This window comes from Melospiza melodia, chromosome 5 (genome assembly GCF_035770615.1).
Source record: "Melospiza melodia melodia isolate bMelMel2 chromosome 5, bMelMel2.pri, whole genome shotgun sequence".
Lineage (NCBI taxonomy): Eukaryota > Metazoa > Chordata > Aves > Passeriformes > Passerellidae > Melospiza > Melospiza melodia.
Genome location: NC_086198.1, coordinates 85,966,025 through 85,982,344, shown reverse-complemented (window position 1 = coordinate 85,982,344; position 16,320 = coordinate 85,966,025). Strand labels below are relative to the sequence as shown.

The 16,320-nt window shown below is 40.8% G+C and overlaps 1 protein-coding gene across 1 annotated transcript in view; it reads right to left on the bottom strand.

Annotated features, from left to right (window-relative positions):
• The window catches only part of TBC1D19 (TBC1 domain family member 19), a 46,074-nt gene extending 40,208 nt beyond the window's left edge, over positions 1 to 5,866 (bottom strand). The window contains exon 1 of the mRNA XM_063157752.1: positions 5,722 to 5,866. Within this exon, the coding sequence (XP_063013822.1) occupies positions 5,722 to 5,847 (126 nt within the window). The 5' untranslated portion in view covers positions 5,848 to 5,866. The remainder of the gene's footprint in view (positions 1 to 5,721) is intronic.
• Positions 5,867 to 16,320: the final 10,454 nt, after the last annotated feature.

The following is a 16,320-nucleotide window of genomic DNA, read 5'->3' as shown; positions in this document are numbered from 1 at the left end:
ATAGCACAACAGTAAAATAATAAAATTGGTGGAAATAGGAAATTGATTCACAGAGGAACTGAACACAGAGCTCAACCTATTTACAAATTAGCATCTAAATTTGAAAGTGGCATTCAGTGATCATGACTGGAGCAGCACTGATCATGCAAGAGATGATCCATCAATGACAGCACTCAAAGAAGTACAGGAAAATAACTAGAGGGCCAGCAACAGGCTACTAAGAGGAGGCTTGACAGAACAAAGTGTTCCAGCATAACTCCTGTGTTATACTATTTCTTTTCTCAACAAGAATAAACACTGCAGAGAAGTGATCCAACTACACTGAAATGTGGAATCGCATCAGGTGAACACATATTTTTATCCTGTTGCAAACAGTTCTGCAAATGACTTTACACAATCCTAATATTTTTACAGGCTATCAACCATAATTTCTCTTCAAAGCCTTTTTTGTTTAGATAAACGTGTACCCTCTCAAAGCATTTATTACTGTTCAGTATGTTTCTGCACAAGTGCACAATGTTTTTCGGTTTTATTGCTATTATTTCCCAAATTACAATAAAACAGAATCCCCAAATATAACCCATCTTTAGAAGAAGTAAATTCAATGAAAGCTAATAAATATCCACCATTCCTTGTGAACTCCATTTTACCATAACTGGACTTTATAAGGACCAAGCTGACTTGGTAAAATCCACTTCAAGCACAACCACCACAATTTCAACATAAACACTCACTAAAAACTTAAACCCCTGCAACTTTAAGGGAAAGATTAGTTTTGGTTATACATTTCTGAAACAGAACGAAGAATCATTTTGAGACTAACTAAACAAATTTTAGTAAGTGTGAAACCCTGATTACAATGACAATTTTCCAACCCTTCTACATTTCTACATGAACTATAATAAGGGAAAAAATATAGTGAACTTTCTTATACAAGTAAAAATAACCTTGCAGATACAGAGAGCTTCAATCAGCCTCACATGGAAGTAAACAGCTTCAAATGTTATGCTGTGGTACAAGAAATAAGGATATATTTTAATAATGTAATTTTAATGTTTAATAAATTTTCTAGGTTTTGAATATAAAATTAGTGCTGAAAATAAAATTAGTGCTGAAAACACAGGGCAAAAACCAGAATCCACATTACTAAAAAAGTTCTACTCAGCCAGTCAAGCTTGCTTTGCTTCTGAACTCCATCATCTGATCAACACATACTCAACTGCATTCAATTTAAAATTCACTATAATGCAAATATTACTGCTGAGCCACTTAAACCAAAGGCACAAGCTCTATCAGCAAGCATACTAAATCCTTTGCCAAATACAATGCATGAAAATGAACCATTACTTTTCCATGATGACTCACGAGCCTACGTTTCTTTGCTAATTTTTATTAAATAAATGTTACATTGCATAGAAACATTCTCCTTCTGAATGTGATCTTTTATACAAGTTGAGATTGGTATCAATTTCTTTTTTTTTTTTAACTGGCAAAAAATATCATGAAAACCATATGCTGGGACATTTTGCAAACCATAAATTCTAATAAATGATTTTAAGCTTATTTACCTCCACTTTCTTTAGAAGCAGAGTCAGGCACTACTCCAGCTCCAATGTTCCTAGCACTCCCAAATGAAGCCCCCTCCTCCTCTGCCCCACCTGAAGTCTTGTTGAGACCCTTACCTCTCTGTTTGATCAAACTGCCTTTAAAGCCTTCTGGCTCTACCACCCTGCTCAGAGAAGGGTGGCAGACCCTCCTCCTCTGGAGAGTGTTTCTGACCAGCACATCTCCTCTCCACCTCTCTGTACCTTCAGGCACCTCCACCAACGTGTTCTCACTCCCAAACTGAATGGCTGCAGTGGGGTGGGATGGGTATCAGGCCTGATTTTAGCACTGACGTTATCCCTTTTAGCCTACTGTAACAGCCCTTATCACGCTTTGTTATCAGCACCCCTCAGGTTGTCCCGCTCCAGCCACACCTACAAGAAACATCTGAGAACATTCATGCAGGAAATGCAGGAGGGGACTCCTTGCACTGTGAGTCCTTCTTGTTCCATTTAAAACGTAATTTAGAACCTTTCATTTTATTGTCACGTCTTGTTTTAGAAAAGTTCTTTAGGAATAAACTACGTAAGCTTTTGTCTGTTGGTTGGTTTTTGGGTATTTTTTAAACTTTTTCATTTGCCCTGGTCACTAGAGGCTCTGGGCAACTCTGAGTTAGACTGATCTCGATTAGAGGTTTGCATGGGACAAAAATTAAGACTGATTAATCTCAACTGATTAATAAAGTTAATCAAAGGTCTTCAAAGATCATGAAAAATGAAGTTTCTGAATTGGCTGCAAATGAAAATGTGCTAAAAAGGTAGCACCTTTTCATGTCTCTGAACAGTTTCATTTTTATTGTCTGTTCACTGACACAGACCTTCCCTAGAGCAGAATTTTAGCAAGATTTCACGAAATAATTTGTTTTAAAACTGCATTTTGTCCTTGAGATATCCACATTTTAGTTTTTCTAAACACCTCTAATCTCTACCTTAAAAACATTTACAATTCAGAAAGGGAAGAGAAAAATTAAGACAAAAACAAGGAAATTTGATTATAAGCTTGCACAGTGAAGTTGTGCCCAGAAAATGAGGTCTCTCTGCTACCCCACTAACACCAGCAGCAATTCTACCTGTTGAAAAGTTACTACCCAATATTTTGGCTTTGTCACTGTTACTTTTTCCTTTCAAACATACTACAAAGTATGCTCAGAAGAAATTCCAAAGTGATAGGCACATTAGAACTCTGACCCACATTAATCTCTCTTCTTAACTGCAGTAACATATCAGTGTATCAAAAATCAACTTACAAAAATCAACCTAACATTTATTTATTTATTCATTCATCACTTACACAACACTACCTCTACTTCAGTCCTAGGGATAAAAATGTGATTATCTTGGTATCCCCAGAAGTCAAGCTCTGACAGCAAATCATTTGATGCCCATGCCAAAGTTATTTCAAAGAGATTGTGTATCACAGCCCTTGACACCAGCTCAGGCTCCCAGTGACAGCCAAGCAAAGCACTGGTTTGATCAGTTCATAACCACAGGGCTACTCTCTCCCCACTCACAAATAATGTCAGGATACTGTGTTTTCCCCAAAATTCATTTCATCAATGAAACTGTTCATTCTGAGTTCTCCTTCTTAAAAAATAAAAGAATAAAATAAAAGAAGAGACAAATATACGAAACATAGCTAAAATACTGTATGTGAGACCACATGTTCTCTCAAAATTTCAGGGATTATTAAAATGGACCTTAAGATCCTTTCTGACTGTAGTGTTTTCAGACAGTAAATATTTTTGAGGAACAAATATCCACATCATTTTCTACTAAGAGATGAAGAATATTTGTGAAGTATAGCTGCAGTGCAAATATCCAAAACAAAAGTTTCACTTTGATGCACTGATTCCAAAGACTTCCTAAAACACAGTGTGCATCTCCCAAAATAGTTTAAAATCCCCTAAAAAAAGGGACCACCCTTCAAAATCACAACTTGTGCAGACCAAGCTTTGTTAACCAGCAGGCAAAGAACTCCATCACATCCTACCAATAACCTGGATGTCAGGAGTGATGCACAGCAGCAGCTGAGGTTTCCTATTTGACAGTGCAGCTCCAGCAATACCCCGTGTAATGTAATATCAAGCATCAGCTTAATACAGAGTGAAGCAAAATGCAGAAACTTTGAGAATTCTGTGCAGCTGCCCAGGGCAGAACAGGAGAGCAGCCTCTGACTGAGGGGCCCTTGCACGGTGCAGCACTAACATGACTGCCCAGGCTTTATAAACAAAGCAAGTCTTCTGCACGTGGAAGAGCATAAATGCATGCAGGGTCAATAAAAAAGGCTCCTGTACCAAGAACACCCAGATTCCTGGCAAACACAGGGTACATTTGGCCCTACTAATCTAAACTACAATCTCCTAGAGATAATTCATTCGATTGAGAAATCCCATTGTTGATGTATCTCTAAACTTTCAGACCACTACACTAAACTACAGCTCTGATTTAACCTGCTGTTACAAACCCTTCACACACAACTCTAAGAATCAGCTTGAATATTTGTGGCTGTGTTTCTTTCCTTTCCCCTTAGCATTTCATGTGACTAGAATGATCATGACCTATACAAACACTTTTTCCTTATTCTCCAGGAAACCTGTGCCACAGCACTCTGCAAAGCCATCACAGCAGAGACATTCTCGTGTCCAGCGGGGATTCGGGCACCTCACTGCCCTTTCAGACTCCAAACCCCCCTGGGAGGGCACTGCTCACATTCTCACCTGCACAAAATCCCTCCACCAAACCAAAGCCACCCGCCCAGTCTGGCACCTTCTGAACACCCAGCCAAGCCCTGAGGGCACCAAGCTGCCTCCTGTCTCAGGAAACCCAGCAAAGAATGAAGGGACTGTGAAACGTGGCCCTGCCAGAGACAGGGATGAAGATCCTGTGGAAAGGAGTGCATTCAGGTTTGTTAGAAACAGGAACAGAGTGGTTAGAGCAGAGCCCTCTTTTGAGGACAAGATGTGACTCTGCACTCCTCATGTCAGTTTTTTTAGGATACTCAATTTCCCAACATTTAGCAGAACCCAGCCTCTACAATCCTTCATAATTCCAGCCCCCTTCAAGTCATGTACATTGGCTTATTCAAATATTTAGAAAGCCCTGTCAACAGAAGCAAGGCAGACACACATTAATAAAAGCATTTAGAGACCAAATCAGCACATTTAAATACAAAACAAACAAAAGACAGGCAGTGTGACAGTGATGTCACTTGCTACAGGGACATTCAAAGAGGAAAATCATGTTTCATTTAAAAATGCAACAAAACTATTGTACAAATAATGGACATGGTATCCTAAAAAAAAACCCAAAAAACCCAACTCAACCCAAACCAAACCAAACAAAAAAAAAAAACCACCAACAAACAAAAAACCACAAAAAACCCCAATCCCCCCCACCTGTATAATTTTAAGCAGTGTTTGAAAAAAAAGCCCAAATACAAAAGCACAAGATTTTAAAAAACCCAATCCAAAATATTTCAATAATGCACAATATTTGTTACAGCACCATGACTAGGTTATTATGATCATGAAAATTGACGCAACTTTAATCTGAGACATCCTAAATTAAATTCAGCTGAAATATGAAAATCTGTCTCCAAGTGCAGATAAGTTATTAAATATAAAAAAAAAAAAAAAGGCAACTGTTATCCCAGCTACTAAAATTTACTTCCATGCGGTTTTTTTTTTTTTTTCATTTATTTTCACTTCCTTTCAGCAAATCCTCATTTTCTCAGGGACACTATGGGAGCGGGGGAGGGTGGGTGGACTTCAAAGCTCTCCAAATTAAAGATTAAAAAAGCAATTCGCTTCAGGACCTATATTTGAAGCAGCGAGATTTCAGACGGATAGTCTTCATATTCCCTGCGAAATCCTTGTGTCCCAAGGGGAAACACAACAAACACGGCTCTAGAAGCCAAACACGCCGCTCCCCGGCCCCGCCGAGGAGGGAGAGGAGGGGACAAGGAGGAAAACAGGGAGGGGACGAGGGGAGCCGGGGCCCGGAGCCCCTGCCCGTGAGGACAACACCGGGCCGGGGGCGGCGGCCGGGAACAAAGCGCCGGGAGGGGCAGCGCGTTAGGGAGGCGTGCATGAGGGCACAGCGGCAGGTCAGGGCTCACCCGGGCCTGTCGCTCCAGCTGGGAGTGCAGGCTGGAGCCCTGCAGGCGCTGCACGACCCTGGCGATGGTGAGGGACAGCCCGCGCTCCGGGTCCTGCATGGCGGGCCCTGCGCGGCCGGGCCGCATTCGCCACCGCACCGCCGCGTTACCCGGCAACGGCGGCAGCGGCGCCCGTCTACCGCTGCGCCCGGCCGGGAACCGGCGCCGCACGGAAAGGTTCCGCCCTGAGGGGGAAGGAAGGGCCCGGGGAAGGGAAGGGAAGGGAAGGGAAGGGAAGGGAAGGGAAGGGAAGGGAAGGGAAGGGAAGGGAAGGGAAGGGAAGGGAAGGGAAGGGAAGGGAAGGGAAGGGAAGGGAAGGGAAGGGAAGGGAAGGGAAGGGAAGGGAAGGGAAGGGAAGGGAAGGGAAGGGAAGGGAAGGGAAGGGAAGAAGTGGCGGAAGGAAGTGGCGGAAGGAAGGAAGTGGCGGAAGGAAGTGGCGGAAGGAAGGAAGTGGCGGAAGGAAGGAAGTGGCGGAAGGAAGGAAGTGGCGGAAGGAAGTGGCGGAAGGAAGTGGCGGAAGGAAGTGGCGGAAGGAAGTGGCGGAAGGAAGTGGCGGAAGGAAGTGGCGGAAGGAAGTGGCGGAAGGAAGTGGCGGAAGGAAGGAAGGAAGGAAGGAAGGAAGGAAGGAAGGAAGGAAGGAAGGAAGGAAGGAAGGAAGGAAGGAAGGAAGGAAGGAAGGAAGGAAGGAAGGAAGGAAGGAAGGAAGGAAGGAAGGAAGGAAGGAAGGAAGGAAGGAAGGAAGGAAGGAAGGAAGTGGCGGAAGGAAGTGGCGGAAGGAAGGAAGGAAGTGGCGGAAGGAAGGAAGGAAGGAAGGAAGTGGCGGAAGGAAGGAAGGAAGGAAGGAAGGAAGGAAGGAAGGAAGGAAGGAAGGAAGGAAGGAAGGAAGGAAGGAAGGAAGGAAGGAAGGAAGGAAGGAAGGAAGGAAGGAAGGAAGGAAGGAAGGAAGGAAGGAAGGAAGGAAGGAAGGAAGGAAGGAAGGAAGGAAGGAAGGAAGGAAGGAAGGAAGGAAGGAAGGAAGGAAGTGGCGGAAGGAAGGAAGTGGCGGAAGGAAGGAAGTGGCGGAAGGAAGGAAGTGGCGGAAGGAAGGAAGTGGCGGAAGGAAGGAAGGAAGGAAGGAAGGAAGGAAGGAAGGAAGGAAGGAAGGAAGGAAGGAAGGAAGGAAGGAAGGAAGGAAGGAAGGAAGGAAGGAAGGAAGGAAGGAAGGAAGGAAGGAAGGAAGGAAGGAAGGAAGGAAGGAAGGAAGGAAGGAAGGAAGGAAGGAAGGAAGGAAGTGGCGGAAGGAAGGAAGGAAGTGGCGGAAGGAAGGAAGGAAGTGGCGGAAGGAAGTGGCGGAAGGAAGGAAGGAAGGAAGGAAGTGGCGGAAGGAAGGAAGGAAGTGGCGGAAGGAAGGAAGGAAGGAAGGAAGGAAGGAAGGAAGGAAGGAAGGAAGGAAGGAAGGAAGGAAGGAAGGAAGGAAGGAAGGAAGGAAGGAAGGAAGGAAGGAAGGAAGGAAGGAAGGAAGGAAGGAAGGAAGGAAGGAAGGAAGGAAGGAAGGAAGGAAGGAAGGAAGGAAGGAAGGAAGGAAGGAAGGAAGGAAGGAAGTGGCGGAAGGAAGGAAGGAAGTGGCAGAAGGAAGGAAGTGGCGGAAGGAAGTGGCGGAAGGAAGTGGCGGAAGGAAGTGGCGGAAGGAAGGAAGGAAGGAAGTGGCGGAAGGAAGGAAGTGGCGGAAGGAAGGAAGTGGCGGAAGGAAGGAAGTGGCGGAAGGAAGGAAGGAAGGAAGGAAGGAAGGAAGGAAGGAAGGAAGGAAGGAAGGAAGGAAGGAAGGAAGGAAGGAAGGAAGGAAGGAAGGAAGGAAGGAAGGAAGGAAGGAAGGAAGGAAGGAAGGAAGGAAGGAAGGAAGGAAGGAAGGAAGGAAGGAAGGAAGGAAGGAAGGAAGGAAGGAAGGAAGTGGCGGAAGGAAGTGGCGGAAGGAAGTGGCGGAAGGAAGTGGCGGAAGGAAGTGGCGGAAGGAAGTGGCGGAAGGAAGTGGCGGAAGGAAGGAAGGAAGGAAGGAAGGAAGGAAGGAAGGAAGGAAGGAAGGAAGGAAGGAAGGAAGGAAGGAAGGAAGGAAGGAAGGAAGGAAGGAAGGAAGGAAGGAAGGAAGGAAGGAAGGAAGGAAGGAAGGAAGGAAGGAAGGAAGGAAGGAAGGAAGGAAGGAAGGAAGGAAGGAAGGAAGGAAGGAAGGAAGGAAGAGTAAACAATTCATATTTTATGATTGGCTTTTTGCAAATATTAAAATTAATATTATATGTGTTAGAAAGTCGTGCTGTATTAATTTTCTTAAGTAGTGTGTTACATATAGTTTCAGGTTATAAAAAAATGTTAAAATAGAAACTATGCTAAGTTAGGTATTTTTTTAAAGAAAGGACTCGCAGCGAGATAGCAGCCACAGAACACCTAAATCTTTCAGAGACAGAGAATTTATTGCTCCGTTACCAGGAGAAATGAACTTCTTCCCACCTTGCTCAGCCATGACAATGCCGGTTCGGATTCAGAGGAAGAAGTTGACGATGACCAGACGGAATCCTCTGTTTGAATGGAATTTATGCATCGTGTATGAGGTGTATGAATATGCAACAGGTTATTGTTTTTAAGGGTTACTCCTCTGTTAACAGGTGGGGAAATCATACATCAGGTGAGTTTCATGTGCAATGCACAAGACTTAGCAGGTCTGCAAAAACCACCCTGATCCCTGTAGGTCAAAAAAACAGGATAAAAAACAAAGGTCAGCTGCAGAGGAGTAATTTCCTGCCACTGACTACCTCTGCTCCAAGGTTCCCCTTTATAACCCTTTGTCTATGCACATCTGTCAGTCTTCATTCCCTGTTTTTTTAGGCTGTTTCCAGCCTGGTTTCCCTCCACTGCATTTCCCTTTGGTCAGTTACATCTCCAGTATGGGTTGGAAAAGTTACTTCTTGTAAATGCCAATCCAAGCTTAAAAGAAGGGTGATATGAAGAGATAATCTAGAGAATCTTACCAAGGGCTGTTAACAGCTTCTTGTGTATCCCTACCATATCTAGTTAAGAAATCTCATGCTTAAGTGTGTGCTTCTTTTTTGTTTCCTTACAAGGAGTGGGCTGCATAGCAGCTTGAGAAATACAGGGTCTATATTAGAAAATATCACTTAATTAAAAGGCATTGGCAGAAATCCCAATTTATGCTTTAGCCTATCCCCTGGTACCATTCAACTGGTTTAACTTGGTTCCTGTGATAAGTTTTTGACAATTACAGCTTTTTCATCATGATTTGCTTTTAAATTGCACATAAGCAACTGCAGTACAGTCAGCACAGAGTGGTTTTATGATGTCCAGTACCACATACCAGAGGTAGCTTGTTGGTTTTATTAGGAGGTCTGGTGTAGATGTCATCATTTTTCTATTTTGGGTTATTGGTCTTTACTTGTCAGTGTCTCAGTCGTACACACTTGAACACCAATTGTCTCCCCTTTGTATTCCTCCTCCATTCCACTGCAGTGCTCTACAGTGTTGTACCTTGATTTACTGTGTTCTGTGTCAAGTTACTTCACTTTACTTTATTGATACTGGTATCCCAAGTGTCCTTTATTAATCTGCCACAACAGGTCTGGAAAGCACTGAGAATCTGGAAACAGAAAGTAAAAATTACAGCCAGTCAGCTTGGCTTTTTCCATGTAATATGGTACTTGACCTAATACCAAACTAGCATGTCTGCAGGTATCACCAAAGAAGACAGGGGTGTTGAATGACAGATAATGGGCGAGGGAAGGCAAAAAAATCCCAGCAAGGTCAATAAAATCCCAACAGTCCCAATCACAAAATCCCAGCAGTAAACAAAATCCCAGCACTTCCAGTCAGCTGCTCCTAAGACACTGCCTAACCATTCACAACACCCACACTGCCCTGATCCCACCTTCACCTTTCATTCTGTTGCTGTGAGAAACGACAATTGGATTTTTGGTGTAGTTGGTTAGTGTTTTGTTTTCATCTAAAGCGCTCCTCCTGTCCAAAATTTCATTTTTTCTTTCTTCACTTGGAACCATTTTAATTCATGAGGGCTTAAAATCCATTACCCTAGTTCTCTATTTCAAGGCATTATCAGAACTTCATCTATAAACTGAAGTGTCAAGTTCCAAAAGATTTCTAATCCAAGCAGGTACTTTCAGAGAACATCATATTCAGTCTTTTGTTCAGTGTGTTCACTCTTTATATTAGACAAATGTATATTAAACTTTAATCTCTATTATGGGCCAATCCTGCAAGCTCCTCTTCATAATATCCACTGGTTTCCCTGTGCAGTCTGAATCATGATATATTGTTTGGAGCTGATAACAGATGTATGACAAAAGAAGATCTTTCAGTGACTCACCCTTCTGACTTTCAAACTTTATCCAAATGACCAAAAAGTGACAGTGTGTATTTTGACAAGTTTCAATATTTTCTTCAAAATAATCGGTTCCTGTGGAGTAATGAGATTTTTTTTTTCTTGTCCCAGTACCACTGATGCAATCTAAAGAATGTAGGAAGTTTAGATGGTGTATCTGCACTTATCAGAGCAGAAAACATCTCTTATTGCAGAATGTTGCCCATGAGAAGTAATATCTTTTCTCTCATATGTGGCTGAACTTGAGAGCTAGACTTTGACTACCAGTGATGTCAAGGATTATCAGTCTAGTCTTAGGAGTTTCATGTTGCTCCAGTTCTTGATTTTAGGTAATTTCCTACCAAACCTTGGCTTTAGATAGTGTAAGCCTCCCTAGAGGGGACCATGTATTTCAGGTGATAATATCTATTAGTGGTACTTTTTTGTAGCATTTCTGAGTAATAGCTGGAGCTGTGAGTTACTGGCTATGTTTCAAAACTAACATGCATACAGTCCCTAGTTTTTCTAGTGTTATTAGATTAACTCAATTTTTCATGTGTTGTATTATTAGTCAAGTGACATGGGGTTTAGCAGTAATATTCTGTATCTTCTGGTTGGTAAAATCCCATGTGTGCACTTGCCATGCCTGAAGATGTAATTATGCCAATGTAGGATTTCTTGGACTTTAAGCAGAAATGGAGTCCATCCTGGTGCACACTGAAGGGAAACACATGCTGAATCACAAATACAGTTGATACACTGAGTATTTATGCACTTCACACATGGCATGTATATTTTGTTTCTTTAAATTGTATATTCACTTGAGAGCAAGTCTGTTGGAAAATGTATACAACTATTGTGCTTAGCCAAACTTTTAAAAATACACGATTCAGCATTCATGAACAAGCATTTTCTCAGGTCACACATAGCAGCTTACTTTAGCTATTTCTTTTAAGGTTTTTGTAAAAGTTAACCAATTAGTCTATCAGGAAGAAAAGCAGTGAAAAGAACTGTCTCAGTGGATTCTTAGTTAACATCTCCATGTCAGAGTTTACTGGTGTGTGGGTGTGCTAGGGTGAGGTTCTGTGTTCTTTTCAAACCCATTGACTCCAGCCAGTCTATGTGATGTAAATACAAGCAGGACTTGGGTCCTGTCTGTCACAAGAAGTATGCTCTTTTTGAAAATAGGAACAATCTGATCTAGTGGGTGGCATCCCTGCCCTTGGAGGGGGGGATTGCAACTAGATGATCTTTAAGGTTCCTTCCAACCCAAACCTTCCTATGATGCTATGAAAACATCTAAAAACATAGGCGTGGCGATGTTTTAATGTCTACTTTGAAAAATATCAAATCCTCTCATTCTCTGTTTATTTGTTACACAATATTGAGCATTACTCCGCTGAAATAGCTTGTTGATACTATATCCTACTTATTGCAGTAGGGGAATTTTGTCTTCTGTGGAAAATGTAATAAATGTTTTAAGGTAGTCTGTTATACGTCTGTTCACTGCCTGGAATATATACAATTTACTGCACAGTCATATCAGTGCCTGGTGCAAGTCTTCAACAGCCAGCAGACCACCTTGGATACATTATGTAGTGTCTAGATCATAGCTGCCTTCTCCTTAATCATTAAGAGGTAATCATAAACTTCAGCTGGCAGAACAAGGATCTCTTCTTGAGTGCATTTTATTCCTCCGATAAAGATTTGATGACAAAGTTGATTAATCCTTTATCTTTTCTCTCTCTTTTTTTTTTATTGTGAAGGATTATTCCATTGTTTTATTTCCTTGTTTGATAATTTTTCAAACAGAAGAATCAAAAGTGAAGAATAAACCAAAAGGAGCTAGAAACTCTTGAAGGGTTTTTGTAATTGTTATGGTTCACCAGCTACTGTAACTGTTCAAAAAAACAATCTAGTTTCAGTCAGGGAGATTTTTACTTCCATTACAAGGATTTTTCACACATTATTTACCTTGATTTCCACTTCTTTAACTTGATGTCTGCTCTGTTGGAAAGACAGCTGGAAGTGCAGCAAAAAGGAAATGCTGAATGAGCAGAAGATAGCAGGCAAACCTTCTTAAGTTTCTCAGTTTTTTCCCCAGTGATGATGCTTTCCTTTCCCAGCATGGACAAATAAATGCTGTGTATCACCGAAAGGGAGCACCGGGCACTGATTAAATATCATCACCAACTATGGAAAAGAATCTTCTCTGACACATCCCGGGCCATCGTGGGGGCCTAAAGAATCCTATGGTGAAACAGTTGCAGTTGTCCTGTATTCGTTCAAAAGAGATTAAATCAAAATGTAAAACTGAGCCCTAATTTCTAAGTTTCTACTGTTTCTCTGTTTATATGCAGGAATACATTATTGCAGAAAATTGTCTGAAACATCGATTACTAATACTGCCTGTTACAGGAATTGTTGTGCATGTATGAAGCACAACTAGATGATCAAACTTTTACTGTGGAAATAAGTTCATTATAGCAACATGCTCAAAAATTTACCTAAAAAAGAGTGGAACAGTGGGATGGAATAGCACACATATGTGAAGCACAGCTCGAGGCTGGATTCAGAGCCATTGAGTGGCAGACTGCCCTGCTTTCATTAACCCAAACCATACAAATTAATATAGGGATCTGCTTAAAGGGAAAATGACACCAAAATATTATACACAGCTCTAGGGAGTGCAAACAAACCCAAATGATTTGATTTCAGATGAAGCTCTGCACATTGAAACCAAAAATTTTAAATATAAAACTGCAGTTACGTTTCCTGTTTTGCATCTCTGTTTAGAGGTCTGTAAAGAAATCTTTCAAATGCACAACAAATTTGCTAAATCAAAAAAAGGACAGAGGTAGTACCTAAAAAATTGTATTATTTTGTTAATTACAGGATACAGGCTTGAATCTTATAATCTATATTGCAGCATGTTTCCAGAAAGACCAGGAAGGAATATTAGAAAACATTCACAAAAGCCAATGTGCTAAAGGGCTCAGGAAAGGTTGAAATAAAATTCATTTATTGCAAAAAAAAAAAAAAAAAAAAAAAAAAAAAAAAAAAGTAAAGAGACAAGGTATGAAACTGATAGACCAAAACCTGTACAGCCTATCTGAAACTATCAGTCATTAATATGAGTAAGCAGTCATATAGCAATACAATTTATCATTGATCACTTTTACTCTTCATAGGAAGAACCCCTGTACCCAACATTCCTACCCACTGTTAAGCAAAGGACACATTTTCCAGAGTAGATTGGATAAAATGTGCTCTGAGCTTAAATAAATACATGTATTTCCTGGTCTTTGAAGCTGAATTGAGGCTTGCACTTATAGACAGTAGAGCTGGGTGGATTCCTGCTGGATAATGTACAGCCTCAACCTAAAATAGGGGATTAAAATTCCTTATTGGAGTTGTTCAACAGCAGAAGGGCTTCTCATTTTGGCAAAATTAGGCTAATAACAAAAGCAGCATAATAAAATTTTAGATCAAAGGTGTGATAGGTGAGCTCGGCCCCCACACAGGTTTTGGCATACAGGAGATAACAGCATGAGATCATCACAGAATCATAGAATATCCTGACTGGAAGGGACCTCAGGATCATCAGCTCCAGCTCCAGACACTGCACAGATCCCCAGCAGTCACACCTTGTGCCTGGGGCTGTTGTCCAAATGCTTCTTGAGCTCTGCCAGGCTGGATGCTGTGCCACTTCCCTGGGGAGCCTGTTCCAGTGCCCAGCCACCCTCTGGGTGAGGAGGAACCTCTTCCTGATATCCAACTTAAAGCTCCCTCTGACACAACTTCATGACACTGACTCTTTTAAGGAAGGTACTTTTAAAATGTAGGGTTGTTTTTCTTTTTTCCAGATATATATGTGGGGTTTGCAGCAAGAATATGGATGAGACAAATATATAAAACAGATTCTACTAGCTTTCATAATCTTATCCAAGAGGCACAAGTCTTTGAGACTCAACCATTTATTTCCTCCTCAGAGCTGGAAATAACACCAGTTGGGGGTACTGAACCCAGATCAGTTGAGTTGTCTAAGGCATGAACACTCCAGACTTAAGGTGCCATGTTCAAACTCAGTTTTGGCTCAGTTGGCCTAAAGCAGAAGAAAACTATGCACAAATAGGATGAGCAATAGGTAAAAAAACACTCATGAGGATGCACTGAAGAAGGAGCAGAAGAAGTTGTTATCATGTCACTAACTGAAAGAGCCACCATGTCAGGGTGATGGGAAAAGTGTAAGCAAGGAAGAATCCTGTGGTTTTCTTTCTCATTCCCCTGTACTATTAAGGGAAAATAAATGTTTTGCCTTCTTGATAATTAAGCTGGATTTCATCAAAAACTATCAATTTGTACTGCCAGTTTCTTCTCAAACAGTGTTAAATTTGCAAGGCCTTGGCTATTTAGTAACACTTCAGACTACAGGAATAAAAGTTTCCTATTATTTTAGGTTAGATAATATTGTATGTGACCTACCATCTACTCCTCTTGAAACAGAAGATGAAAACTTCTTTACCAATTTATATAATGATCTGATTTTTTAGAATTTATTTTACTAATTCTCACAGAATCCAATTTTAAATTTTTAGCCTTCTCTTTATAAGGTCTTGTGAAAAAGATATTCTGGTAAGAAATGGCTCAGTTTAACAGCTAATGAAATAATGATTTTTTTTTTTTTGCCAGAGCATTCCTATTTGACTCCTAGTAACTTTCATGAGCAGTCACTGAGGATTAAGTGAAGACTTTGGGGAGGTCTGTCTTTACAAAGTATAAAATCACAGCTGATAATTCTAACTTTCTAACAGAAATTTAAATTGAAATTAAAGAGATAAATCACTATTAGATTATGGTTTGAGCAGGATTATGCTTTAAGTACCACTGGGTTTAAAACCAGAGTGGGTGGCAGTGTAAACTGGGAGTATTTAACTAGCATATTGCTTAGAATATTTTAAAAACCTTTTACTTGCTCCAGGAACTTGAGTCAGCAAAGCTTGTAAAAACAAAAGACAAAATGTTACTGATCTTTTGTCATTATCTCATCAGAAATACCTTTCTTACATCAATTTATTCATTTTTCCCACATTGTAGGATTGCAGAATGAATGCATTAGAATGAAAGGAGAGCATTGTGAAGAGGTGAGGTATCCAAGAAGAGACACAGCAGCCAGAATGTGAGTATGGTCTGTGACTCCTTTGCTTTTTCTGTGCAGAGCACCAGTGCAGTTGGTTCCGGAAAGGGCCAAGCCAGAATGGCATGAAATTGCAAATATGAGATAATGACTTCAGGCACACACACAAAAATATTAGGAAAAAATCACCCAGTTAATTGCAGTTAATATACTTCAAATTTTCAAGCGTTCATTAAAAAAAAATCAAGAGTGTGGCACGTAACTTTTCTATGTACAAGGATTACATCCAAGAGATCCAACTTCTGATATGCTTAATTTATAAACCCTGGATATTTGGACACACCACAGCAGCCTGACTGCATCTGACTCTGTCAAAAATAAGTGTGGAGAATTCAGAGCTGAGTTTGTCCTTGGAGTTTTGTTTCTCCCTTCTTTTGAGAGGTGAGTCTTCTTGGCAGATTTAAAACAGTTTTGTAATGTAAGCAAAGAATAAACAATGAAAATTAATTTAAAACTTACATACTTTCAGTCACATTAACTCCCTGCACTATGTAATACCATATAAACATGAGCAAATAGTCCAAACTAACTGCAGCAATTGTTCCTCAGAGTATATTTTCTTAAGGATTATATAGACAAAAGTCTGGCAAGTAAGGCAAACAATACCATAATTTAACAGCTCATCTGTGCTGAAAAACTGGAAAGTATTATTTTCAGTATTTTAATAGTGTTTTGAAATTGCTATCAAATATTTCCAGGACTGGTTAGCACAATAATTGAAATAAATTAGAGTATTTTTTGTCAGTATGGACTTGACCTGCCTCCCCCAGTTTCTCAGAAAATTATAACTGACAACTTTCTGCACACAGTTATTGGATGGCATTAGACCAATCAAAGTCCAAAATGCAAAGAGCATTTAGGTAATTTACAAATAAAGCTAGACATCACAGAATTTAAGACCTGGAAGAAAACTTCAGCTAGGGTAAATTGTCTTTGCTCCTGAAGGTCTCCCTGTACCTCCTCTTATTGTGTTCAATAATTAGTCCAAAGTGCCAGCTAGCAGAGT